Source organism: Apodemus sylvaticus, chromosome 9, assembly GCF_947179515.1.
Source record: "Apodemus sylvaticus chromosome 9, mApoSyl1.1, whole genome shotgun sequence".
Classification (NCBI taxonomy): domain Eukaryota; kingdom Metazoa; phylum Chordata; class Mammalia; order Rodentia; family Muridae; genus Apodemus; species Apodemus sylvaticus.
The window spans coordinates 104,419,234-104,446,663 of NC_067480.1; the positions used below are offsets into that span (position 1 = coordinate 104,419,234).

General features: G+C 46.7%; 1 protein-coding gene across 3 annotated transcripts in view; it reads left to right on the forward strand.

Moving 5' to 3' along the window:
* Window positions 1–8,040: 8,040 nt before the first annotated feature.
* The window catches only part of Plekhb2 (pleckstrin homology domain containing B2), a 32,005-nt gene continuing 12,615 nt past the window's right edge, over window positions 8,041–27,430 (forward strand). For 2 of the 3 annotated variants that reach the window (XM_052192897.1, XM_052192900.1), the window contains exons 1-5: window positions 8,041–8,151; window positions 21,243–21,287; window positions 22,364–22,516; window positions 23,019–23,121; window positions 26,819–26,858. In XM_052192897.1, the coding sequence (XP_052048857.1) occupies window positions 21,251–21,287; window positions 22,364–22,516; window positions 23,019–23,121; window positions 26,819–26,858 (333 nt within the window). In that variant the 5' untranslated portion in view covers window positions 8,041–8,151; window positions 21,243–21,250. Of the gene's footprint in view, window positions 8,152–9,272; window positions 9,369–21,242; window positions 21,288–22,363; window positions 22,517–23,018; window positions 23,122–26,818; window positions 26,859–27,430 lie in introns of those variants that run through there. The other variant, XM_052192899.1, reaches the window with a different exon arrangement.

The following is a 27,430-nucleotide window of genomic DNA, read 5'->3' on the forward strand; positions in this document are numbered from 1 at the left end:
TGCCTGCCTCTGCCTCTCCTGTGCTGGGATTAAGGACATGTGCCACCACCATGTCTGGCTTTTCCCACCAAGTTTTCCACAGCAAACATAGATGGCTACTTGAGGATAAAGGATTGTTAAATAAATGGTACGAGGGCCAAACGTTAACCAACATAAACAGTATAAATTGTATACTATATCTCATGTGCCAGAATAGATCCCAAAGTTTTAAAAAGGCATAAATTTTTAATCGTGGAAACATAAAGAAGAAGACAACATGAGGAAGTTTCATTTTAAATACGGAGTAAAGAATTTCTCTCTCAAAAGCCATCAACAATGCCTATGAGAAACGTTGACTGGAGGAGCAGGGAAGTGGGATTCGCAGGAAAAAAGCTTTACATTGAAGCCTGGGACCCCCAGGGCCCACTGGCAAGAGATTACAGACTCGACTAAATTTTTTATTAATATTTTGGAGAGATCATCTTAAGCAAAAGTAAAAGGTACTTGATTAAGAATGAAACACCACTCGGGCGGTGTTGGCATACACCTGTGATCCCAGCACTCTGGGAGGCAGAGACAGGCGGATTTCTGAGTTTGAGGCCAGCCTGGTCTACAGAGTGAGTTCCAGGACAGCCAGGGCTATACAGAGAAACTCTGTCTCGGGGAAAAAAAACAAATAAAAAAAAAAAGAATGAAACACCACAAAGGGTTAATCTCTTTAGTATTCTGAGACCTTCCCCAGGCTAATAAGAACCAGTTATATACAAGAATGTACAAATAGGTCTCAATAATATCTCTACATGCACAAAAAAAAATTCAGGTTGAAACTTTAAGACACAGGACTTTGGAGGCAGAGATACAAGGAGTACCTCAAGCTTGAATCCATCTGGCCTACGTGGTGAGTTCTAGGCCATCCAGATTTTGTTTTAATAAGAAAGGCAACAAAACAAAACCTCAAGCAAACAAACATTAAGGTGGCATTTTTACCAGTGACTGGGAGACATTTTTTTTAAAAAGGCAATATCCAGTGTTTGTGAAGCCTCAGTAATCAGACGCCCTACGGCTGGATTGGTAAAGGAACCAATCTGAGATGTGTGGCAGGATCAATGCACAGAGAGACACAAAGCTTTTACCCAACAACTCCATTTCTGAAGGCTTATCCATACAGATAACTTTCTATTAGCCAGGGTTCTTTATAGAGTAACAGCACTGAAAGAATGAATCTCAATGTATGTAAAGGGGGATTTATTGGAATGACTTACAGGCTGAGGTCCACCTAATCCAACAAGGGCTGCCTATGAACTGAAGGTCTGAGAATTTAGTAGTGTTCAGTCCACGAGGCTGGATGTCTCCACTGGTCTTCAGTATACCCTGGAATCTTGAAGAAGTAGGCTCTAATGCCAGTGAGAGAGTAGCCTTGCTAGCAAGGCAAGAACACGCAGGCAAACAAAAGCTTCCTTCCTCCATGTCCTTATATAGGCTTCCAGAAGAAGACGTGGCCCAGATTATAGGTATGGCTTCTTGCCTTACGACCCACAGTAAAGGCCAATTGATCTTCCTACTTCAAATGAAACAAAAATGCCCTCCATTTTTGGATTTTAGTACATTTCAGATGTAGTCAAGTTGACACATAAAAAAAAAGTGTGTGTGACCATCACACACTTATACAATGAAACAAGCACATACTCATTCCAGAGAGCTTTCTTTATAACAGTGCAAAACAGGAAGCTCCCTCCAGATGCTATTCTGGGATCTGGGATAGGGGGCTGTGCTGAACTTTTCCAGCCTAAGGATGGAGCCGTTATCACCCCAGGGCAGGACATGATCTGAGCGAGGCTGCTGTTCACTCCAAGTATGGTGTGAAGGAGTTCTCCTTAACACGTTCTAATCTCTTAGGGCATCATGCCAATACTGTAGAAGAATCTACACTTCAGGCAACAGGGTCATTTGACCCCTTATAACTCATGAAGTCTTTACAAAGCCAATCCTAAGGGGAAAAAAATTAAATCAATCACGCTGTAAAATGTATTCTTTCACCAAATGATGACCGTTGATGGTTAGTGTGAATTTTCCACAGACAGACTAGAGTCACCTAGGAAATGGCCCCTTGGCATGCCTCTGCATGAGATTATCTTGAGCATGTTAATTGATGGGTAAGCACATCTTAATTGTAGATGGGACTATGCCTTATGTATAAAATGAATAAAGGGAACTTAACATCAGCATACATTCTTCCATCTTTGATTCTTAGTTGTGGGTACAATGTGACCAATTGCTTCAAGTTTCTGCTACGATGGGCTATCACCTGGAACTGTGAGCCACTCCAACCCATTCTCCCTGAAATTGCTTTAGTCAGAATTTATTTGTTCGTTTTGAGGCAGGGTTTTACTGTTTAGCCCTGTCTAGCCTAGAACTCCCTCTGTACACCAGGCTGACCCCAGAGTAACAGAAATCCGCCTGCATCTGCTTCCTAAGTGGTTAAAGGCATACACCAGTATGCCTGGCTTTGGTGTGGTGTTTTCCCACAGCAGTAGGAAAGGAAAGGAAATTATCTATGACTTTTTGTTCCTGTGATAAAACATAACTATAAGGAGCTTGTGGAAGCACATACTTTGGCTTACAGTTCCAGAAGGCTAGAGTCTGTAACGTGGGTACTGGTGGCAGGCTATGGCATCAGGTGGCTGGGGCAGGAAGCTGTGAGATCACATCTCCAACTGGAAACACAAGGTGAGGGTGAGCTGCAAGTTAGGTCAGGCTGTAAACACTCGGAGCCAGCCCCCAGTCACAGAGTTCCTCCAGCCATAGCTGCCTCAGTGTCACCAAGGAATCAAGTGTTCAAATACCTGAGCCCGGGGGACATTTCCTCCACGCTGAGATAGATTCCCCAAACAGATGTTCTGCCTGATAAGACCTAACAGCCAGAGCCCCATGACAGAAAGACTCTACCTGACTGCCTGCACAGAACCCTGCCTCCTCATCAAAGTAGCCCTATAGCATGCCTCCAGGGAGGCAGCATTCTCCTTGAATCTAATCTACTCCCCAGTCCTGTCACCTTCTGTCTCGGAGAATCTTTCTCTAGCCTGCCAATCTCATCCTGCCAGCACAAACAGCCCTAGTGCCCGTTACTAGGGGGATGGTTCAATGTACCTTGGCTCATCTCTACCGTAAAATTCTAACTAAGACAACGAAGAAAGCAAAGCAAAGAAACAAGGAGCCTTTCCACATATCAACATGGGGAGACAGGACTATGCTGAAGGACATTGTGTAAAAAAGGAGAAATACATATAACTTTAAAAAACATTGTGTAATTTAAAAAGCATTCAAAAACAAATAGCACCAACTGCCTGTGGTGAGGCTGGGGTAGATTGGGACCTGAGCAGATTGGGGGAATCAGGAGAAAGGTAACATTCGTGAAGGCTTTCTTTATAGCAAAATTATTTTTTCATTCCCCTTCCCCCCCCGCCCCCGGAAGCACAAAAAGTGTCATAATCCCTTCAGAAAAAGGTCTGGCTGTCTTTTATAAAACTAAATGTCCTATCCTATAAATTATACTGCAGAAAATGAAATCAGGCAATCATGCAGAGACCTGTACAGACATGCCCATAGCAATTTGACGATTACAGCCGAAACAAGGTACCAATGCCTCCATCACTAGGCAACAGGCCAGTGAGCTCATGGATATGTAAGAGCTTGACAATAAATTTCCAGGAATTTAGGAAGCTATTTCCCAAGTACAGCCATTATTAAAAATCATAACTTAGAGCTGATAAGACAGCTCAGCTGTTAAAAGCCTGATAAGTTTAGTCACTGAATAAGCTTAATAACTTTAGTCAAGTCCTCGAACCTACATAGAGGGTAAGATGAGAACTGACCTCTGAACCTTGTCCTCTGACATCTGAATGTGTGCTGCAGTGTGCAGGCTCCCTCCCCTCCCCCAGCCCTTATGATGAAGTGCAGAAGCTCTTCAATGTGTATGCACTTTGGGGATAGCTACACAACCTTGACGAGCTGTGAGCTCTGATAGCTTCATGTGTGTAGGCATCACGCTTGCTATGGACTTCAATGATTATGCTAATTTGGAAAGTTTACATTATATCTATGGTTGCTTTAATTTGCATTTATTACATATACAATGTACAGCCTTACAGACAATTTTTGAGTGGAGTCTTCATGTTATCTCAAAATTAAGTCACTCAAGGGCTGGAAAGATGGCTCAGTGCTTAAGAGCACTGGATGCTTTTCTAGAGATTCTGAGTTCAGTTCCCAGCACCCACATGGTGGCTCATGACCATATATGAAGGGATCTTCTGGCATAACTTCTACACTTAAAAAATAAATAAACGTAAAAAAAAAACCCAAAACAAAATTATAATGCCAGGCAATGGTGGTGCATGCTTTTAATCCCAGCACTTGGGAGGGCAGAGGCAGACGGATTTCTGAGTTCCAGGTCAGCCTGGTCTACTGAGTGAGTTCCAGGACAGCCAGGGTTACACAGAGAAATCCTGTCTCGAAAAACCAAAACCAAACCAAACCAAACGAAAACAAAAACAAAAACAAAAACCCAAAACAGAAACAACAACAACAAAAGGAAAAACCAAAATCACTTGTTTTTCTAGTTTTAATTATTTGTGCATGTATGTATGTGTGGGGGTGGGGAGGTGGGGGGATGGGAGGTTTCTGCTTATGTTAGTGTGGGCACTAGTGTCAAATCTCTTGGAGCTGGAGTATAAGGTAGTTATGAACTGGGCATGAGCAGCTGAACTCAGCTCCCCTGGAAGAGCAGTGCCCACTGGATCTCTGAGCAGTCTTCTTCAGATAAAGAGATGGAGTTGTGGGATTGTTTCTTTCTTTGTGCAGGTCTCATGGAGCCTGGGCTAGCCTCAACCTCATTATTTAGCTGTGGCTGGTCTTGGACTCCTGATCTTCCTGCCTCAACCTTCTAAAGCAGGAATCCAAGTGTGGGTCACTATGCCTGGTTGAGACGAACCAACTTAAAGCTTTCTCGATACTATCAGCATTTTCTCCAGGGAAATCAGACCAACTTATTGTTCTACAAGCAGCCATTTCTAGCCATCAATTTATTTGATGTCCTATACACTGAATTCTTATTGTCTTTGATGCTTTTATAACTGAACATCTAGATTCCACTCATTTTGAGGTAATTGTGTTTTTAGATCATAACTATATTCATTTGTAGGATGCTGCAGGGTGTTGGCCGCATGTGTCCTTTCTCTTCTGGTGATGACTTACTTACGAATTTATTGCTCACTTCTTTTTAGAGTTTCAATGTTTCCTTTGTCAATTCATTTGTTTTAGAAAGGCCTAATAGGACAATATGATGTTTTTCTGTCAACCAGTTAGCTAGAGGCAGAGCTTTATTATTATTATGATGATGATGATGATGTGAAGGAGCACATCACAGTGTGCATGTTAAGGCCAGAGGACAACTCTGTGGGGTTCTTTCTCTTCTTTGACCTCAGCAGGGCTCAGGGGATCTAACTCAGGCCCTCAGGTGTACTCATCAAGCACATTACCCATTGAGCCATCTCACAGGCCCAGGTGGCAGTTTTTGAGGAAGTAAAATTCTTGTTTGTTTTAACATGTTGAGTGTGAGGGTCTCTCTCTTGTCCCTTCCTGTAGTCCAGGCTGGCCCCAGACTCTAGTTCTTCTTACCTCCACCTTTCAGGTACTGAGACCACAGGTGCTCACCAGCATGACCCACTCCACTTCTTTTTTCAAACTAATAATAGAGGTAAACAAGAAAGTGGGACTAGTTACAAAGTAATTTGCTTGAACTGAAGGCCACCGAGGCAGGTGAGTATCCTGGAGCGGCCCTTCAGTGCCCCCTGTTGGGTTTAGACCAGAAGCTAAACTTTCAGCACAGACACACATGGGCTAGAGTGGGTGCTCACTCACACAGTGGGCCTTCTGAGAACATGTTTTTACTCATGTATAGTGGGCCTTCTTCTTCCTTTTGACAGAGTCAGGATCTAAAGTCAATTTCACTAAGCCAGAAAACTCACTTAAGCATTTTCACTAATTCCTGGAAAACATATTTAACTCAAACTGTATATAACAACTTGTTCTTATAATTTGATGTATGTATGTATCACCTCTGTATATATTCATTAAAGAAAATGTTGGTAGCTGGAGAGTTGGCTAGCAGTTAAGAGTACTGGCTGCTCTTAAGGACATCTCTGGCCTCAGTGGGAGTATTGCACTGCGTATACATACTCCCACACAGACAGATAAACACACAAGTAGTTTGAAATGAAAGGAAAATTCAGTAAGTGCAGAAAAGTAGGAAGAAACCATCTGCATTTTCTATTGCTGTGAAATTATCATGACTCAAAGCAACTTGGGGAGGGAAGGACTTATTTAGTTTATATATCTTGATCACAGTCTGTCACCAAGGGAAGGCATGGCAGGAACTCAAGCAGGGCAGGAACTGAAGCAGAGACCATGGAGGGACCCTGCTTACTGGTCTGCTTTCTTATATAATACATGATTTCCTGCTAAAGGATTGCATTGCCCATAGTGAGATAGCCCCCTCCAACGTCAATGATCATTAAACTTCACCACAGATTTATCTGAGGGACATTTTTTTTCTCATTTGAGCTTCCCTCTTCCCAGATGATGCTAGTTTGTGTCAAGTTGACAAAAACGAATCAGTACAACAGCTATAGTTCCATCAATGTGGGTGATCATAGAGCTGCCCGATGACCTGTGGGCACTTCCCTTTGATCTCCTTCTCATGGGGCAACACCCATCTCTCTTGTAGGTAATCGAGGTTAGGCATTTCCTGGTAGAAGGGCAGATACAGCAGATACACAAGTCCATCTTAGTACAGCATTGGGTATACATGTTATGAGGGTATGTTTTTTTCCTTGAAGCGAAATATCAATGGATATTTGCTTTCTGTTTCAGGTATAAACACGAGGGAGGCACACGCATAAAGCTATAGGATGTATGGCCTACCAACTCAAAGATGGTCCAAAGCTACTCAACAGCCCACCTGTCAATCCGGGTAAAGGGTCTACCTAATTTCTACCCAGGGAATCTTGCTCCTCCCTCTACTTAAACTCATGAACCGATTGCTCCAAAAGGTCATGGGGGTCTTGAGTCTTATGCTTGCTCAGGCTGTTCCCATTCTGGGGAGTGTATTCCACGCATTTTTTTCCTAAATAAATGTACACGTTGACAACCTCTATTCTGTGTCATGGGCAATTCATTGTTTGAGACACTAAGAACCTAGGGAAAAAACATAATGAAATACACAAGGCATTAAAATTTAAATTTTTTTGAAACAGGATCTCGTGAATTCCTTGAGCTCACTATGTAGCTAAAGATAACCTTGCCTTTCCTTCATATTTTCCTATCACATCTCTCAAGTGCTGAGACTAGTTGTGTAACTCCATGCTGTGTTTTCTGTTTTTGAGACTGTGGCTATGTATCTGAGGCTGGCCTCATTGTTATCCCCCTGACTCAGCTTCCTCAGTTCTGAGATTACAGTCCTGTACTAACACCCCTAGCTCCTTCCTCTTCCTCACTGATTTTTTAAATCTATCTATCTATCTATCTATCTATCTATCTATCTATCTATGTACATACGTGTTTTACATTTTTTTTTAATTTGGTTGTATCGAGACAGGGTTTCTCTGTGTATCCCTGGCTGTCCTGGAACTCACTCTGTAGACCAGGCTGGCCTCAAACTCAGAAATCCGCCTGCCTCTGCCTCCCAGAGTGCTGGGATTACAGGCGTGCGCCACCACTGCCCGGCTAGCTATATCTTATATTCTAAGCTATAACATTTTTATGTGAGTTATCGCTAAGACTTCCAGTTTTGTTCCTTGCTTGCTGTTTCAGTTTTGACATCTCCATCTTCCCGTTTTTAAATCTGCAGGTCTTCATTTCTGCCTCCGAGATGTCCCAGGCTTGCCCTTGGCTGGTCCCAGTCCCGCAGTCATGCATTTCTCGGCGAAGATCAAGACACTTAGAACCACCCTTGAGAAGATAACAGCTACGCACCCGGGCGGCACCTGCCTCGTGCGCATGCGCACGGCGCGAGGCGGTGACGTAGAGCTGGACGCGCGCGTCCCGCGGAGAAGCAGGAGAAGCCGGCGACCTTGCGCACTCAGCCTGGTTCCTGTCTGGCGGCCTGAACGTTCTCAGGTGACTGTGCCCGCGGTGCCCCCCTCCGCCCGCCCGCGACCCCTTCCCGGGACCTCCCCGGTCCGACCACCCCTCGGGGGTGACCCGCTGCGCCAACACCGCGTCTCCCAGCCCGGCTCTGGGGAACGGCAGCGTCGCTGGCCGCGCCCACCTCCTCAGCCCCTGGTCCGCTCGCTCGCTCGCTCTGTCTCTTCCTCGGTGACCCGCCCCCGCCCCCGCCCCTCAGCCCGGTTCCTTCCCGCGTCCCTAACGTTCGTCCCCGGCTCTCGCCCTCTTCCTGAGTGCCCCCGTTCGGACCCACACCCCTCCCTCGTCCCTAATGTCGGCCGCTCTGGTCGTGCCCCGCCCCGCCCCGCCCCCGCCTCTCCCGCATCCTCACTGTGTTACCTCAGCCTCTCTCTGCTTCCTCCTCACTCCTCCTGCGTCCTAACTGTATCCACCCCGACCCCCCAGCTCCTGGCCCTTCCTCCCGGTGTCCCAACCCTGACTGTTCTTTCTTTTCCCGCTTTCTCCCCCTTCCCGACGTCCCCGTCCTAATTGTATCTCCCCCCCCCCCCCGTTCCCGCCCCCAGCTACCGCGCTCGCCTCCTTCCCCGGCGTCCCCATCCTGATGATTGTATCCCCTCCAGCTCCTGACTCCTCCCCTGTCGCTAGTGTCCCACATTCTGGTTGTGTTCCCTCCTCCACGTCTCTGTCCCTTCCCCACTTCCTGATCTACCCTCCCAGCCCTTCACAGGCTCCCTTGGGGTCTTGTCTAGCCCAGCGCCCACCCCCCACCCCCGACCCCCGGGTCCTTGCAGGGTTCTCCAGTGTTCCCCACCTTTTTTTTTTTTTTTTTTTTTTTTTGGATTTGGTCTTTTTTCGAGACAAGGTTTCTCTGTATAGCCCGGCTGTCCTGGAACTCACTCTGTAGACCAGGCTGGCCTCGAACTCAGAAATCCGCCTGCCTCTGCCTCCCAAGTGCTGGGATTAAAGGCATGCACCACCCCCCACCCCTGGTTTCCCCACCATAATTTTAATCTTCTCCTGACCCAGTGACTAGGCCTATCTTGTACCCCTGCCCTTTCCTCAGGGTCTTTTCCGGGTTCCCCCAAAGCCTACTTCTTGATGTGTCCTCCCCAGCCCTATGCATCCTTTCCCCGGTGTCCTCTGTCCTAATGGTATCTTCCAGAGAGCCGCTTAATCCCGACCCTCCCTCCCCTTCTCCACCCACGCAGGTGAGGTGTGTGTGTGTGTGTGGGGGGGGCTCTTCTGAGATTGGGACCAGTCTGGCCTTTCTGATAGCTCCTGTGACTTCACAAGGGACTGCTACTGCCTTACTAAGATCCCCTGGGCTTCCTTCTTCCTGGGCTTGCTCTGCTCTGGTGGCCTTCCCGTACCTCTGCACTTTCATGGTCTGTATTACAGTGCCTTAGTGTTCCGTGTTTGATTGTGCAAGCCCTAACTCCGTTTGGTTACATTTTATTGTTATGCAATAACAATAGTTAGAAGGAGATTTTGGGAGGTCAGGGGGCTTTTATTTGGGGTAAGCAGAATTTGTTGTGTCCAACTCTCAGGTGTGGAGTGGCTTACAAAGAGACTTCATAAAGGGGTGGAGTAATTTCCAGTGTTTAGATAGGTGGGAAGCTCACAGATTCTAGACTACGTGGCTCATTCAGGACACAATGACTAATTCCTCCAACCCCCTCCATCCCCCACCCCTGCCTCCATGTGTGTTTCAATTGCCTAGGATAGGTTGAATCGACCCATGCAGGAAGTGACTTGTCCTACTTATTTAGGGCAGTGAGTGTTAGCTGAAGGAGTATTGACCAAACATGGCTGTGTCCACCAGCCTGTGCTGTGGGCTTGCCTTCTGAAATGAAGAAAGCCGTGTAGCTGAGATTACTGTTGCCTCTGACTCCTTCCATAGGATGCTTGGAGTGTTTCGTGGGCCCAGAAGTTTTGACTTTGTGTGGTCAGCAGGATTTCATTAGGGCAGGTGGCTTGGGAAGAGACCCTCTAGCCTGGCAGGTGCTTGCCTGGATTTATCTGGTGTCTGTGGTGTTTATTCTCTGTGTGAGAGATTTTCCCACTTCCTCAGGGCGGGAACCGTACCTGGGTTACTGTGTTTTCCTGTCAGACACACAGTAGCTGTTCAGTAAGTTAAGGGTGTTGGCACATTTATTGTAAGCAAATTTCCTGATAATAAGGACTGAATTTATGACATCAGTTTCTCTCTCACACTATGTCTGTCTGTCTGTCTGTCTGCCCCAACCCCTTTCTATCTCCTATCTCTCTAGCTGGAACCTGAACCTTTCAGTTGTAGTTTATGCAGAGAGCCAGTGATCTGAGAGGGAGGCGAGTTCACACCTTTGAATGCCCTCTTATAAGTCAGCTGCAGCCTGAGGTGTCACAGGGAAGGGAAACAGAGGCAGCCTACCATGCCAGACACAGTCTTGCCCCTCTTAGTCCCTGAGGTCTCTGGTGTCTGTCACCTCTCCTTATCTCCGGTACTTCTCCTTTGCAGTCTCTCTGTTTAGCTTGGTTTGGACACCCTTAAGGATGCTGAGTCCTGTGTGCCTCCTGGATGGGGGTGGGGGGGTGTTAACCCAGAGCCGCAAACCTCGAATAGGGTGTGTGTGAACAGAGTCTTTTCTACCACACAGATTACAAATGTGTCCTGTGTCCTTAAAATACAGAATAGATAGAATATGATGCTTGCATCTGCCCTTCCTGTCCTTTTTCATTCCCTATGGTCAGTAAGGAGTCATATTTGTAGTACTGTATCATGTGGGCGGTGATGGCATCCTGCTGCTGTGTGTAGGTAATGCTTAATACGGCTTCATACCTGTAAGGAACTTTCCAGCATAAAGCTGTTTGCAACAGTAAGCAGTTATGCTGTTGAGATGGGTAAAGAAAAGCCAGCAGGGCTCAGGAGCCAGGAGGCAAGAGAGCTGGACCAGAGCTGAAGAAAACTGAATGTTTTTGTTTGTATATGAGAGACAGTGTTATGAACTATCTTAACCTTTTTTGGTGAAATAGTTTTTTGTGAGTAGTTTTTTTTTTTTAAAGCACATCCATAAAAACAGTACACACTTTTGGTGGATTTGTTCTGTCCCATCTCCTGTCAGAGTAGCTACATGGAAATTTGCCCCTGTAGCGATAGCTAGAGATAGGGTGAAAGGGTGGGTGAGGGGTAGGTTTTAACTGTGGTTTAACTTACGTTCATGTGTGACTTCTTCCTTTTCTCCCCAGCCTTTCCCTCCGCATTAGTGCATGCCAGACAAATTAAAGAAATATTTGATTAATGTCAGCAGCCAACCCCCAAACTGTACAGTAGAAGCTGAGAGAGGAAAGATGTAATTAGGTTGATACTTCCTATACAGCCTAGGCTCTGGGTAGCCACATCCACAGTGGTCTGGGCCTTCCCACATCAGTTATTAATCAAGAAAATGCCCTACAGGCTTGCCTATGGGCAAAAGGGTGGGCCTTTTTCTCAATGGAGGCTCCTCTTCTGGCCCGTGTAACTCTTAATCTTGTGTCCAGTTGGTGAACCGAAAGGCCAGCCCAGATGAAATCCGTTTACTTCATTGTCTGATAATTCTTTTTGCTTTCAAATCAGAAGTGAGGGGAATTTTAATGACTATATCATAGTGACTGAAAGTCAGGAAGCATGGCTATGGTCACATATTTTAAAACTTCATAAAGGCTAATGTTTCTAAGTATAGACTTTGGACCCAAAAGACCTGTGTTCAAATTCCTGGCTCAGTTGGTCACCTTGGGTAACTTACTTGAGATTTCCAAGCCTTGTTTCTAACTATAAAATAAAAATATGCCATCAACCTGACAAGATTTTGGAAAATTGGCTGAAACAATATACAAGCGTTTTTGGAGAGGGGATTTGTCAGAAATATTCAACACCAAGGCAGCTATTTCTCCAGCAGGTTAAAGGGCAGGGAGAGTCAGTGTTAAACAGAGTCTGTGATCATTAACACTGTCAACTTGAGATGATCTAGGATGGCCTAGAACTCAGGCCTCTGAACTTGCCTGTGAAGGGCTTTCTGGACTAGGTTGATTGAGGTGGAAAATCCACTCTAAATGTGTGTGGCACCCTGAAATGGGCTGGGGTCTGGACTGAATAAAAAGGAGAGACTGAGCTGAGTGCCAGCACACACGTCTCTGCTTCCTGACTACAGATGCAGGGTCACCAGGTCTGTTTGTCCTCACAGCTATGATGTTCCTAGGGACTCGATCCCCTTAGCCTGTGACCTGGAATAAACTCTTTCTTCAGCAAATGACTTTGGACAATTATTCTGCCAGAACAGTTAGGAAATAACTAATATACTCACCATGGGGGTGGGAAGAGTACCCAGGGTACATGAACGAAATCTGGAAGAACAGAAATATTTCCATTTTTTGAGGGTTGGGGGTCTTGGCATGCTGAGTTCCACAGCTCCGTAGTTTATCCCTGCTTATCACCATCATTGGCTGTATTTGTCACCGTATGTCACATTACAGGATCCAAACATAAGCGGAATCTCACCAGGAGCCCACAGTTAAAGAGACTCTGAAATGGTAGAGAGACTTAGTTTTTGGGTTTTTTTTTGTTTTTTGTTTTTCGAGACAGGGTTTCTCTGTATGAGACTTAGTTTTTAAGAGAACTTTTGAATATTTTAAGAAACTTTAGACTTTTAAGTGTTGACTTTTTTTTAGCGACTCTTGGACTTTTTAAAGTTGAGATGTTTTAATATTTGCTGTTATATTAATATTAGACCTTGAGGACAAACAAGAAAGGGAATTTATTGTTTAATAGTGTTAGATTTGTGTGTCAAGTTGACAGGGGCCAGTTGTGATAGTGGAGTTTTTGTTTGTTTTTGTTTTTGTTTTTTGTAAACTTGACACAAATTAGAAGAAAAACCTCAATTGAGAAAGCGTCTCTGTCAGATTTTCTGTGAGCAGTCTTAAGGGTCGTTGTCTTGATTAATGATTGGTGTGGGCTGTGTTACCCCTGGGAAGGTGGTCCTGGCTTGAGTAAGAAAGCCCTGAGGACCAAGATGGCAAGCAGCTTGTCTCTCCCCCCCAACCCCTCCCCCCATGGTGTCTCTGCTCTGTGTCTCTGCTCTGGTTCCTACCTTGAGTTCCTGTTTGGATGGTTGTAGTAGGAGCCCAGGAGTTGAAGGGGTCATGGAGAGAAATTGAGGCTTGGCATCCTGTGGCCTGGTCAGAGTCTGGGAAGAAACACCCTCCTTCCTTTGATGGCCTATGATGTGGAACTGTGATCGAAATAACCCTTTCCTTGCCAAGTTGTCTTCGTCACAGTGATAGAAATCTAAGTAAGTTAGGTTTAAACCTCAGCTAAGACAGTGCATTTGACAGTAATTTGGATGCGCCATTGCTCTTGCCTCAAAGCATATGTAGTTTGTTCTTAGACAAATACGAGTGACCACCACAGCCCCAGAACACTGATTCACTTTTCCCTGGATGACAAGTTCCAGTTGAACAAACAGAACAAAGTCTTAGGTCAGGGCATGTGGGTGCAACATCAGTTAGACAGCTTACCAGCGCGTGGGGGAAGAGCAGGGATCCAGCTGTCTGCTAAGTCAATACAATGCGAAGGTTTACAGTTTTGAAAGAGTGGTCAGATGCACAAATGTGCAGTGAATGGGAGCTAAAGATAGCTCAAGGTAATTTGTCTCTGAATCTGTAACATTCCAACTCGCCACAGTAAGGGAGTTTTAATTGGTGCACCAGCCCTGTGAAATCTCTCACTTAATTCTGTGGGTTTGTTGTTTTGTTGTTGTTTTCGTTCTGGGAACAGCAGTTCACTATTCCATGTTTGTGTTTGTGTACACACACACACACACCATTTCTTTTGATGTGGATGTGGTCTTGTTACTGAGACTGTGTTCTTGTACTTTGGGGACTGACCCCAGGATGTGGAAAGGGGTCTGAATTTGAGCCATACTCCCTAGTGATCTTGTGCTCCCTGGGAAAACAGTCTTCAGCCTACTCCCTGCGATCTAGAACCCTCCGATAGCTCTTCCCTTTTCTCCCCAGAGGGCCCTTCTCTGTGTTGACTGCCTCGTCTCAGGTCTGAAGGGCGTCCTCTTGTTCTCCGCTCCAGGTTGGAAAGATGTTTGCCACACTAGGTTTGTTCTCATTTCAATCAGATATCCACTGCAGAGATTGGTATCTGATCAGGATCTCCAAGAGCAAGTTCTCAGCACCAAGGAGATTTACTTGCCCCAGAGGGACAGAGAGTAGGAAACAAGAGACAAAGACAAGAGATAGAGAAAAAGGAAAACTGAAGAGAACAAGGGAGTGGGGGCAGGGACATTTGTCATGAAATGGAACAAAGAACTGGGTAGTGGGGAGACAGGTGTGGCACATAGAGAAATGGTGGTTTATAAAGGTAAAGGGGGAAACCCTGTGTTAGGATGAGGTGTTTAATTTTAATTGGATATGTTACTTAGGTGAGCCAATGGGGGCTTTTTTTTGTTTAGTTTTTTTGTTTTTGTTTTCTGTTTTGTTTTGTTTTTGAGATAGGGTTTCTCAGTGTAGCCCTGGCTGTCCTGGAACTCACTCTGTAGACCAGGCTGGCCTGAAACTCAGAAATTCACCTGCCTCTGCCTCCCAAGTGCTAGGATTAAAGGTATGCATTATCACTGCCACTCGGCAGGGGCAGAGCAGTTAAGAACATGGTACTGCTCTTTCAGAAGATCTGAGTTTGGTTTCCAGAATCCACACTGGGCAGCTCACCATTACCTGTAATTGTCTCTAGTTCCAGGGGGTCTGCAACACTTTCTGGCCTTCTCAGGCATCTGCACATATGTGGCATGCAGACACACATACACAGAAATAAAAATGAAAAAACCCTCTCTTGAAAACAAAAAGAAAATGTTTAAAATTTAATCATTTACAATGTTTTTATTTATTGAATGTGCACAGGCACACACATGTGTATACACACAAGCCACATTACAGCTAGAGGGAGTGGCTCTCTCCTCCCACCAATTGTAGGTCCTGGGAATGGGGATTGAACTCAGGTCACCGAGCTTGGCTGTAAGTAATTTAACCATCTCTCCAGCCTCTCCTTTTTCTTTCTGAGAAAAAGATACCACCACCACCCCCTCCACCTCCTCTCCTTCCTCCCTCTCCCTCTTCCTCTTTCTCTCTTCCCTCCCTCCTCCCTTTCTCTTCCTGCTTCCCTGTCCTTCCCTTTTTCTCTGGTTCTGGGGGATGAACCCAGGCTACACATGTTCCAGGCAGATGCTCTGCCACTGAGCTATAGCCCAGCCCTGCTGCAGTTTTGGTTATTTTAACCCAGAGCTCTGGAGGTTTTGAACATTCTGTTTTCCATTTTGGGGATTCAACATGTGTTATTTTTTTGTCGGCAATGATGCTGGTGTTTTTATGGGCTGTGGTGGCACTGACAAGGTAGACTCAGCCACTGGTCCTCAATAGACCAATGAGACCAACAGATGTATGGTGAAAAGCCACATACCCCTCCCTCTGCATCTGGCTTTTAGGGCCTGATGGGAGGTTTAGATTTATTTATTTTTATATTTACTTATTTTGTTTTACACGTAGGGGGTGTTTTGTGTGCATGAATGTCTGTACATTACATGCATATTATGCTTCCAGAAGCCAGAAGAGCATGTCAGGTGTCCTGTGAGCAATCCAGGTGTGTGCTGAGGGATGAACCTGCGCTCTGCTCTTAACTGCTGAGCCATTTCTCCAGCCCCGAGGTTCAGATTTAAACAGAAGGCTGGGAAGCGTGCATAGCTCAGCAGTTCTGGTCCAGGTCTGCCTCGTTGGCTCCTTGTTGGTTGAGCACTGCATCCTGCAGTGTGGTCTGATAAGTCAGACCTGAGTGGATTCTCTGTGGGAGACTTGCCTCCCCTGTGGAGGAACTAGACTTCAGCCTTTCCTTTCTAGCATGAGACTCCTGGGAAAATTCCATTTCTCTAGAGACCATTGTTCTCAGAGCTTGGTGATCAGGAGTGGAGTTCAGGATGTGGCTAGGGAGCCAGGCGGTCTATAACTGTTTACCAAAGACCGTCTTATGTATACATTAAGTTGTTTTCTCTAGGGTGGAGGGCCTGGACTGTGCCACGTAATGCTTTTGGCCTGGCGGCCAGAGGCCAGGGCTCTGATCGGAACCTGGAAACAGTGGTTGTGTGTTAATATTACCAGGGGCACTCTCCTGGAGACCAGAAGACAAAGATACTGTGTACTTCCTTATTCTACCCTGGGTCACATGGCCTCACAGCCCAGCTTCTCTGCCTCTGGAGTACACCCTGAGGCCTACTGTCCTCTGACCTGGGTGAGAGCTGTTGTAAGGTGTCACCGGGGTGCTCCCATTGTCAGGCTTCTGACCTTTCTGTAGACACTGTGTAAGTGAGAGCCTGCCTGACAAGCCCTGGCACAATCCTTAGCTTGTGAACGAAAGGGTCAGATCGCCAGGGCTGTTTTCCTGAGTAACTCAAGTTCAAGCTGCCTTCAAGCCTGCTCCTAGCTTTTCCAGTCCCAGGACTCCTGAGCCCTCCACTCAGAAGTCTGGTCCTTTTGGTTGGGAGCTTGGCCTTGTCTTAACATGCAAGCCTAACATTTTAAGTAGTAAATCCAACACGCATCCCTGTCAACAGGCTGCTTTCATCAGAGAGAACTGTAGGCAAGTCTGTGGGCCTATAGGCAGGTCTGTGGGCCTATTGGCAGGTCTGTGGGCCTATAAGCAGGTCTGTGAGCCTATAGGCAAGTCTTTGTCTTGCTTATGATGGTTATGGAGGCCCAGCTCACTATGTGGGTTCCTGGGTTATGTAAGAAAGCAGGCAGCACAATGAGAAGCAAGCCTTTAAGTAGCATGTGGCTTCTGCTTCAGTCCTTGCCTCCAGGTTCCTGCAGCACCTTCCTTCAAGGGACTATGGCCCTGGATGTGTAAGCCAAATAAGCTGCTTCCTCACCAAGTTGCTTTTGGTCAGTGTTTTTTTTCACAGCAGTAGAAAGCAAACTAAGATGCATTTTCTAGTGGTGCCATAGTCCAAATTTTTATGCTCAAGCACTGTCCAACCTTCAATGGTTCATCTCTCAATCCGGCTTCAGCCTTCACTGAGATTATAGTCCTGTAGCACTACCCACTTTGGTGCTGGGAATCAAGTAGAGATCCTCTGCAAGGGCAGCCATGCTCTTAACTGCTGAGCCATCTCTCCATCTCCATCCTAATGAGTGTGTGTGCGCATGTGGGTGCACCTGTGTGTGCCACAGCATGTGGTAAGTGTGTACGGAGGTCAGAGGACAACTTGTGAGAGTTGGTTCTCCCCTTCCATCCTGTAAGTCCTGGGCCTTGAACTTAGATCCTCAGGCTTGGCAGTCTGTATATTTGTTTAACCACTCTGTCATCTGGCTGGCCCCAGCTGTATTTTAACAGGAAGTCTCTTAACTATAGCCATCTTACTAACAAGGAGCACTGGGTCCTTTTAGAGCACACTGGCATTAAAGATACATCAGGGCACTGATGGGTACGTGGGAACTTTCTGCATTCACCTGAAGGCTGGCAGGATGTTCCTGGATCGGAAACCACTTGAGTCTTTGGGGGGATTGTTGTTCAGGAAGGCTCTACTACAGCAAAGTCTCTTTTTTCCCCTATTCATTTTCAATTTTGCTTGGTTATTTGTATATGTGGTGTGTATGTTGCATGTGTGGGCATACGTTTCTGCAGATGTGAGTGTGTGATGTCTCTGCCTTCTACATTGTGGCTGGATCTCTTACCTGAACCAGAGCTTGCCAGTTTGACTAGTCTAATTAGTCAGATTACTCTAGAGATTCTATTTCCCCCTCCCTTGCTGGGATTACTGTGGGCCACCATATGTGGTTGGTAGGAATCCAAATTCTGGTCCTCATGCCTACATGGCAAATCCTGCTGGACTCTTCCCCAGCCAGGGATCCCAGTTTCTTTATTCTGTAACACCTTTGATGCATCGCATGTATCAGACATGTTCCTGTGTCTTTAGATGTGTAAGCTTCTAACTCCTTGAATCTGGAGTCCACTCAGTGAGTGGTTCTTTAGCGTGAATACATACCTAGAAGGTAGATGAAACACACATTAATCTTTGTCTCTAGTTGTGGATCCTCCTTCCGCCCTGCCCCTGGGCACAGCCATTGGGGAGGCGAAATGTGGGGAGTATGACTGTGCTTATCCTGCTCGCTGCGGTGCCATGGGGTACTGGACTTTGAGGAAGCAGAGATCCTGCTCCAGGGGTACGAAATGCTGGCTGAGAGGTGGGGGCTGTAGCTGCTAGAAAACCACACAGAAAAGTCAGGAATGAAGTGTCGCGTGCAGGGTCCATGGGCTGGGCTGGGGCTGGGGCTGTCTGGAAACACAGAGAGACCTGTAGGAGACTTATGCTGCATCTCTGAAGGAAGGGCTTCTCCATGCTCTCCATGTGGGTGGTAGATAAAAGAGGAAAATGGAGGCTTACCACCTTCTCAGAGTGGACCAGAGATTAAATACCTTTTGCAGAGAGGACTGTCCGGGAAGGGAAGCTTATTGGCTAAACCCTTAGGCCTTTAGGTATCTCATTAGCATGGAGAACTCTGTTCTGGGCTGACTAGGTGACCTGTCACATTTCCTGTGTGGGAAGTGTGGCACATGTTCCAGGCCAGGAATCTGGCAGGGAGAAGGGAGCCGCTTACTGTCTCAGGTGAGTACCTGAGTTTCCGGGACTCAAACCTTACCAAGTTTCCTGGCAAGGTCCACTGTCCCATATTCAGTGGCTAGGATGAGGCTGGATACACGCTCAGTGCTCTGAGACTAGTTACTGATTTCATCTAGTAACTGTTGGCACCTCTATTGGGAGAATGCTTCAAACTGTTAGTCGCAGGAAACCGCATTCAATGTAGTTTAGAATACAAACCTCTGGGCTTGCTTGGGAGAAAGCCCTGGATTAGAGAGATGCATTAGCTTCTTTTCTTGCTGCTGTGGACCAAATGCCTACTGAGAAGCAGCTTAAGGGAGGAGGGGCTTATTTTGGCTTCTATTGGGTGATCCAGCCCTTCGTGAAGGGAAGGCTGAGCCTTGCAGATGGGTAAATGATGGTGTCCCCTCGCTTGCTCACTTTCTTACTCATCTGTGACCCCAGCCTGCAGACGCGCTGCCCTTATGTAGGGTGGGCTGTCCTACATTAGTTAATCTGTAAATTCTCTCAGCCCAGCGGTCTTCAGCTAGGTGATTCTAGGTCCCATCAAGCCGATCTACCATGAGGATTAACCACATCACAGATGGGTTTTGGGATTAGCCCAGTTGCTAAGCGCAGCTGTCTTCAGAGTCGCCTGCCTTTAAGCTCCCCCCACCCTGACCCCCACCATAAGATGGCAGCCAGCAGTGGTGGGTATGTCTCTCTTCACACTCTCTGGGAAAAAAGATGGAGGCTGGTTTTCTGGATTCAGTTTGTGACTGTGTCCCTACATTGACAAAGAGAGATGAAGAGATCCAATCACAGCTCCCATTCCCACTAGGGTCCCGGTATGAAGTTTAGGTTTAAGTAGAGGTCCAGACATGTGCATAGCTTTCCTGGTCAAGGAGTGGTCTCCCCCAGTACTGACCCATGCTCCCTGCAGGGTGGTCTGACAAGCTATCAGACTGCAGAGATTCTTTTTCCGGAATAGTTCCCCTTCTGGCTATACCAGGCTTCAGATTTTCCTTTCCAGAATGAGATTCCTGGGAAGATCCCAATTCCCCAAGATGTCCTCTTTCAGTCTGATAGCCAAAGGGAGGGAATCTTTTTAGAATCTCTTTATCCTGCCAGGCCTTCTACACTGCAACACTTCCTGGCTAGGAAGAGGAGTTTGCCAGGTCAATGGGTAAAACTGTTAACTCTGCATTTGAATTTTGTCCTCTAAGATAAGAAAAAAATACCGGTTATTTTCTTTAATTTGTATATCTAATTTAATTTTTAATTTACAGATTGATTGATTGATTGTGTATGTGCACACATGTGATCTGACTTTCATGTCAAGGTTAGAGGACAACCTGAAGGAGTCTGTTTTCTTTCTACCCTCTGTATCTCAGAGATTATTATCTTGACTTCAGGCTTTGCCACAGACCCTTTATTTACTGAGCCCTCTTCTTGACCCAAACTGGGTATCTTATGAGTTTATTCACATTTGTTTTATGGATGTGTGTGTGTGTGTGTACATCACTGCTGCCAGCTGTGTGTAATGGTTTTCCTAATTTGTCATTAGTCTTTTGACACTTCCTTCCCCATACAGAAGTCCTTTATTTTTAGTTATGCTTATTATTACTGTGACGGGACACACTTGTGCTATGGTGCACATGTGGGGGTCAGAGGATAACTCGTGGAAGTCAGTTTTCCTCTGGCATGTGGGTCCTAGGAATTAAACTCCAGCTTACTGGCAGGTGCCTTTACCTGGTAAACAACCTCACTGGCCCAAGGCAGTCTTTAGTTTTTATTTTCATTTTATCTGTATGGGTGTTTTGTCTGTGTGTATTTTAAGTGTACAATGTGCCTGTAGTGGCTGTGGAGGAGAAAATAGGAGCTCAAAGCCCCTGAAACTGGAGTTCCAGGTGGTTGTAAATAAACTGCTATAGAGGCGCTGGGAACCACATTGGGGTCCTCTGGGAGAGTGGGAAGTGCTGAGTCATCTATTTTTATGGAATTAAATCTCTCAGTAGTTTTCTTGAAGAGCCAAGGTTTTCTGCCTTGAAGTAGCTACTCATCTGATATCAGTGAGAAATGACCAGACGTGTGAGTCTGTGGAACATATCAGAATTGGGCTGAGGCAGCTGGACTCCAGGTCTCCAGGACACTTGGGTGTGTCATGAGAAGCCTCAAGTCCTTAGCAGAGTTGAGCGAGTGTATTCCTGGAGCTGCCCTGCGTCTGTTGGGACTCAGGAGGTCGGGGGAAGGCTGGGTGGTATAGACCCGTGGAAGAGGCTTTGATAATGGTCAGGTAGTGCGAGGCTACTTGTCTTTACGTTGTTCCTCAGCCCGCATGGGGGGAGGGAGATGGAGGAGGGGAGGGGGTGAAACGAGCCAGATGACCTGTTCTTTTCTGACTCTTGATCCCGAACCTGTCTGCTCTCTCTCTTGCAGCTGAAGAGATGGCGTTCGTGAAGAGTGGATGGTTACTTCGGCAGAGTGAGTAGAAACCCCTGAGAACCCTAAAACGGATCATGTTTGCAGACAGTCTTGCCGGGTAATGCCTTTGCCCTGCATCTCCTCTGGGAATCCTTAGAACTCCATGACTCCTAGTGAGCACAAGGAGCTGACAGGAACCAGGAGGCAAGGAGGACCCTGCTATCTCCCCTTCTCTCCTGCTTTATTACTAATGGTTGACTTGAGCTAGCTAGGTCTGAGCAAGCTTGGGAAATGATGTGTCCTGTATGGGCCCAAGAAGGATCAGTGTAGAGACCTGCAAATCTTTGTCTCCAGAGGAAACTTGGTTCTTGGGCTTGAGTTCCAGTCTCCTAGACATAGCTACTGTGAACCAGTTATTGTCTCCCAGGCTGCCACTCGAGTAATGGGCTGGCAATGGGAAGGGCCAGCTGCTGCTTCCCCCTGGAGCTGTGCTCTGTTCTCTAGGTCTGTGGGTAGCCTTAGCTTACAGAGAGAGAGCAATACTGGCTTTACCTGGTGTCTCAGATCCCGAGGGCTACCTTCTCTTGAGTTTTGTGCCTCCAGCCTCCTGTGGAAAGGGGTGATGGGGCACCTTGCTCAGACCTGAGGACAAGTCCTTTACCAGGCCTTTGGCTGGCTTCTGGTTTTCTCCTTAGGATTGTCATGGTTGTGGAAGGTGAGATTTTATTTGAAGTTATTATGGTCAGTATCTTTTTGACATGTTTTTCCCATCTGTGATGGAATGTCGCAAGGCCCAGTCTTGTGTGGGCCTTGTGCAGGTACCCACAGCTGGGGAGCACACAGTCCAGTAGCCGGGTGGTATCCAGATGGCAGGCCTCTTCTCCACCCTTGGGCTTTCACGTGTGTCCTCTCCCTCTCCCTCCATGTTCCCTTGGTGGGTACTGTCTTCTGGTGCGTCCACTGTTAAAGTGGGAGTGGCCGGGCCCTGCCTGTTTCCACCCCCAGCTCGGTGGATTGCTCCCATTGATTCTGTGTTGGTGAATGGCTTCTTCTGTGCCTGTGTGCTGGTGGGGGGGGGATGACACACAGCCTTTGTCATTCTGACCCGAAGCCAACTCTTTCTACTTGGTCCCCAGGCACCATTCTGAAACGCTGGAAGAAGAACTGGTTCGACCTGTGGTCAGACGGTCACCTGATCTACTACGATGACCAGACTCGGCAGAGCATGGAGGACAAGGTCCACATGCCCGTGGACTGCATCAATATCCGCACGGGGCATGAGTGTCGGGGTAAGCTGTGCCCCTATGCCCAGGACTGCCACCCTACCTTCCTTAATGTGTCTGTGTCTGCTGTCAAACTGGACTCCGTCCAGGCAGGGCAGCCACTGTGGGGCTTGGGTGTTCACATCCTGAACATCATGATAGATAGATTTTCACCCCTCACTGGAGTTAGGCCCAGCCTGCATCTCCTCATCTTGGGAGAAGGAACCAGATGCTGTGCTTGTGTGGTTGTCTTACCAGTTTCTTGGAACCAGAATGCAGTACAGTGGATGGATGGAGGGCGAGGAGCCATCCTTTCCTATAGTCATTTTACAGGGGGCAAATGGCATCTTCCTTTGCAGATGGCTGGTAGATTCCCTTTTGCTTCTGAGTTAGGCCCCAGGCTGTTTTCCGTGCAGCGCCATACAGTCTCAATCTTTACTTCTCTGGGTTATTAAGTCTAAGAATGCATTAGGAGGAAAAACAAAGCAAAAACAGTTACAGATTACTTCTCTGTTCTGCTTTCTCCTAGACATCCAGCCACCAGATGGGAAGACCAGAGACTGTCTGCTGCAGATCGTCTGCCGAGACGGGAAGACCATCAGTCTCTGTGCAGAGAGCACAGACGATTGCCTGTGAGTGCCAGTCTTATTATGTGTTTAATTGACAGAGTGTTTTATGCTCTAATTTCCCGTTGTTGGGAGGAGCGTCTCCCTACAGGCTGGGGCTCTGGGAGAAGCGCAAGAGAGGCTTTTCTTGGATCTAATTTCCTCCTTCCTTCCTTCCTTCCTTCCTTCCTTCCTTCCTTCCTTCCTTCCTTCCTTCCTTCCTTCCTTCCTTCTGTATGTACATGCCTGTGTGCATATGTAAAGCACACATGTACTGTGGCAAGGGTGGAGGTCAGAAGACAATATTTGTATTGATCCTCACCTTGCACCTTGTTTTTGACACAGGGTCTTATTAATTTTTCATTATATTTTCCTATGGCATCCCAGAGATTCTCCTGTCTCCATAGGAGTGCGCATTATGTACCCTAGTGCCACACATCTGAACTTTTTGTTAACAAGAGTTCTGGGGATTCAAACTCAGATCCTTATGTTTTCATGGCTGACGCTTTTACCACTGAGCCATCTCCCGAGTCCCCTTGATTCTGATTTCTGTCCCTTCTGCTTAAGCAGCATGGTGGTTTGAATAAGAACGACCCCATAGGTTCATATATTTGAATGCTTAGTCCTCAGGGAGTGGCACTATTTGAAAAGGATCAGGAGGTGTGCCTTGTTGGAAGAATGTGTCACTGGGGGTGAGCTTTGAGGTCTCAAAAGCACATGCCAAGCCCGGAGTCTCTCTGCCTGTGGACCCAGATGGAGGGCTCAGCTACTCCGTGTCTGCCTGCATGCTATCATGCTCCCTGCCACAGTGATAATAGACTAAACCCCTAAAGCTGAGGGGGGAGGGAGAGGAGGGGGAGAGGGAGAGGAGGGGGAGAGAGAGAGAGAGAGAGAGAGAGTGAGAGAGATTGATTTTCTCTGTGTTGCCCTCATTGGCCATGAACTCACATGTTGACTTCAAACTCAGCAGAGATTTGTTGACCTCTTTATCCCCATTGTTTATATTAAAGGTGTGTGCCACAATGCCTGAATAAACCTTTTTTTTTTTTTGAGACAGGGTTTCTCTGTATAGCCCTGGCTGTCCTGGAACTCTGTAGACCAGGCTGGCCTCGAACTCAGAAATTCGCCTGCCTCTGCCTCCCAAGTGCCGGAATTAAAGGCGTGCGCCACCACTGCCCGCCTGAATAAATTTTTTTAGGATTTATTTTTTTTTTTTAATTTTTATCAGTGTGTGTGTGCGTGTGTAGGTGTGTGCATACCTTCAGAGGCCAGAGTCAAAATCCCCTGGAACTGGAGTTACAAACAGTGACAAGTTAACCGAGGTGTGTTGGTGTGTCTGGCAATCAAATTCTTGTCCTCTGCATGAACACTCTTTAATCTCTGTGCCATTAGTGACTCTTAAATGCCATATCCTGGTACAGATCTGACTTCCCTCCAGACCGATGGAGAAGCAACTGAGTGTCAGACTAATTTCTCCTTTTATAAAATTGAACTGCATTGTTATTTAGTGATTTAAGCGGACACAAACCAGACAGTGACTTGGCCCCAGGCATTTAGCTAACTGCTTTGAGGATGCTGTTTGATTCTTACCAGTCTGACCATGCAGGGGTTGCTCCAGGTACCAGAAATCAGGGCACAGATAGGCTGAGTAATACCCATTGGCTGCTTTATGTTCCTGTAATAAATTACTAGAAGTTTAATGATTCCCAAAGTTCACTTTTATTACTCTGTTCCAGCTACCAAGTTGGAAGGAGGAAATGATTCCTTGTTAATCAGAAACATAACTTAAATAAGATGTCAGAAGGACAACACAGAATATATTGGAAACCCAGTGCCTAAGCTTGTTCTGGCACCACAGACTGGGTAACGAAAGCCAGAGCTGGCACCTCTGGCCCTGGTGGTCAGAAGCTGATCAGCTCCTCCCCTGGCCGCTCCCTGGGTCTGCGGGACCCTTACTTGGCTCTTCCCATCTTGCCTGTACCAGGCATGCTGGACTGGGGACCTTAAAGTTTGACCCCATTTTCATCTGATTTCATGTGCAAAGCCCTTATTTTTTGGTGAGCCACACTTACCCGAGTGTCTTTTGAAGGCCCAAAGTTCAATTCATGGAAAAAGATCTCTGAGGAAAGATGGGGAAATGAATCTGGATTGTCTCCTTCAACCATCAAGTGAAGAGAAAAAGTGTTTATGTATCTATTTATTTATGTATCTATCATCTATCAGCCATCTATTTATGTAGCTATTTATTGAGATGGATACATCCTTTGGCTGAGTGGTTCATTGGGAATCATCATAAAGAAGTGTACAGGGGAAGCAGGCCATGTTGGGGAACACCTGTCATCCCAACATTTGAGCTGTAGAGGTGGGAGGGTCAGGAGTTCAAAAACAAAAAAAGGTAGAGGTAATATGGACTGGTCTTTCCAATGGCTAAAACGTTGCCGGTTTGCTGGCTAGAGCCTCAGTCAAGAAAATGTCTCCAGAAGATTGGGTTGCAGGCAAGCCTGTAGGGCACTTTCTTAATCAGTGATTGATGTTGGAGGGCCCAGCCCATTTTGGGTGGGGCCATCCCTGGGCTGGTGGTCCTGGATTCTGTAAGGAAACAGGCTGAGCAGACCATGGGGAGCAAATCAGGAAATAGCACCCCTCCATGGCCTCTGCATCAGCTCCTGCCTCCAGGTTCCTGCCCTGCTTGAGTTCCTACCCCACCTGTTTTGGTTTCTTTCTTTTTTTTTTTCTTTTTGGTTTTTTGAGACAAGGTTTCTCTGTGTAGCCCTGGCTGTCCTGGAACTCACGCTGTAGACCAGGCTGGCCTCGAACTCAGAAATCCACCTGCCTCTGCCTCCCAAGTGCTGGGACTACAGGTGTGTGACACGACGCCTGGCTACCCCACCTGTTTTGGATAATGAACTGTTATACGGAAGTGTTTCCTAAGTTGTTTTGGGGCGTGGTGTTGTATCACAGTGTTGTATCACAGCGGTAATAATTCTGTCTGAAACAGCTGGCAATCAAAAATCTCTTCATACCATGGGAACATGGTTTAACCATTAAGCAGAGATTGGGTATGTTGGCATGAATCCCCACACTCAGAAGGCTGGAGTGTGAGGATCTTGTATTTGGGGTCAGCCTGGACTACATACTAGGTTTCAAACCAGTGTTGGCTGCTGCTGGGACAACTTACAGAACATTGCACTTTTTTTCCCCCATGACAGGGTTTCTCTGTGTAGCCCTGACTGTCCTGCATCTTGCTCTGTAGACCTGGCTAACCTCAAACCTAGAGATGTGCCTGCCTCCGCCTTCCAAGTCCCAGATTAAAGGCATGTGCCACCACTGCCTGAATACATTTTACATTTATTAAAGAGATGAAAATACTAAATTGTATATATTATGTTTTAAATTGTATATACTGTGAATCTGTTCTTTAAATATACATGTTTTCTCACTTAATATCTTGAGCAAGAGATGATTTGGTGGGTCTTGGAGTAAGGTCCAAAGTTTTGTTTTATTTTGTTTATTTAGGTGTGTGGGGGTTGGTATGACGTGTACAACGCATGTTGGCTTCAAGCTCATGGTAGTCCTCCTGTTTAAGTCTCCTAAATGCTGGGATTATGGGCTACCTGTCCCTCTTTATGCACAAGCCTTTCTAGGAATGCTGAGGCTTGTTTGAATTTAAGAACCGTTGGGATGTTGGATTACTTCAGAGTACCCTGTTTTTCATTTTCTCCAGGGCATGGAAGTTTACACTGCAGGATTCCAGAACGAACACAGTAAGTTGCCCTTGGTTGTTCCAGCCCTGTTTGTACATCCTGGGTCTGTATAGCAAACTGGAGAACAGGAGGCAGGAAGAGGGAAATGGAAGAGAGAGAGGGGGCGGGGTCTTCTGTCCATACAGACTTCTGAGCAGGCTGCTTCTTGTTGACAGTGATCATGCCAGATATGGTAAGAGGCACCTGTTGTGGTCTGATATGAAACAGCCCCAGTAGACTCAAGTGCTTGAGCGCTTGGTTCCCAGCTGGTGGAGTAGTTTTGGGAAGTTACAGAACCTTTAGGTGGAGCCTCACTGGAAGACAGTGCGTCACAGGGGTGCAGTGGGGGGGTGTCACTGAGGATTTGTCTTGAGCTTGACTTGACTTCTATTCAGTCCTGATCCTGGATGTAATACGACCAGCTCCCTCTTGCTCCCTCCTGCTCCCTCCACCTTCCTCCACCTTGCCTTCCCTTCCTGCTGCCATGCCCCTCCACCTGCTGCCTCGCCTTCCCCGCCTGCTGCCACGCCCATCCGTCTGCTGCCACACCCCTCCACCCACTGCCACACCTCCTCCACCCGCTGCCATTCCTT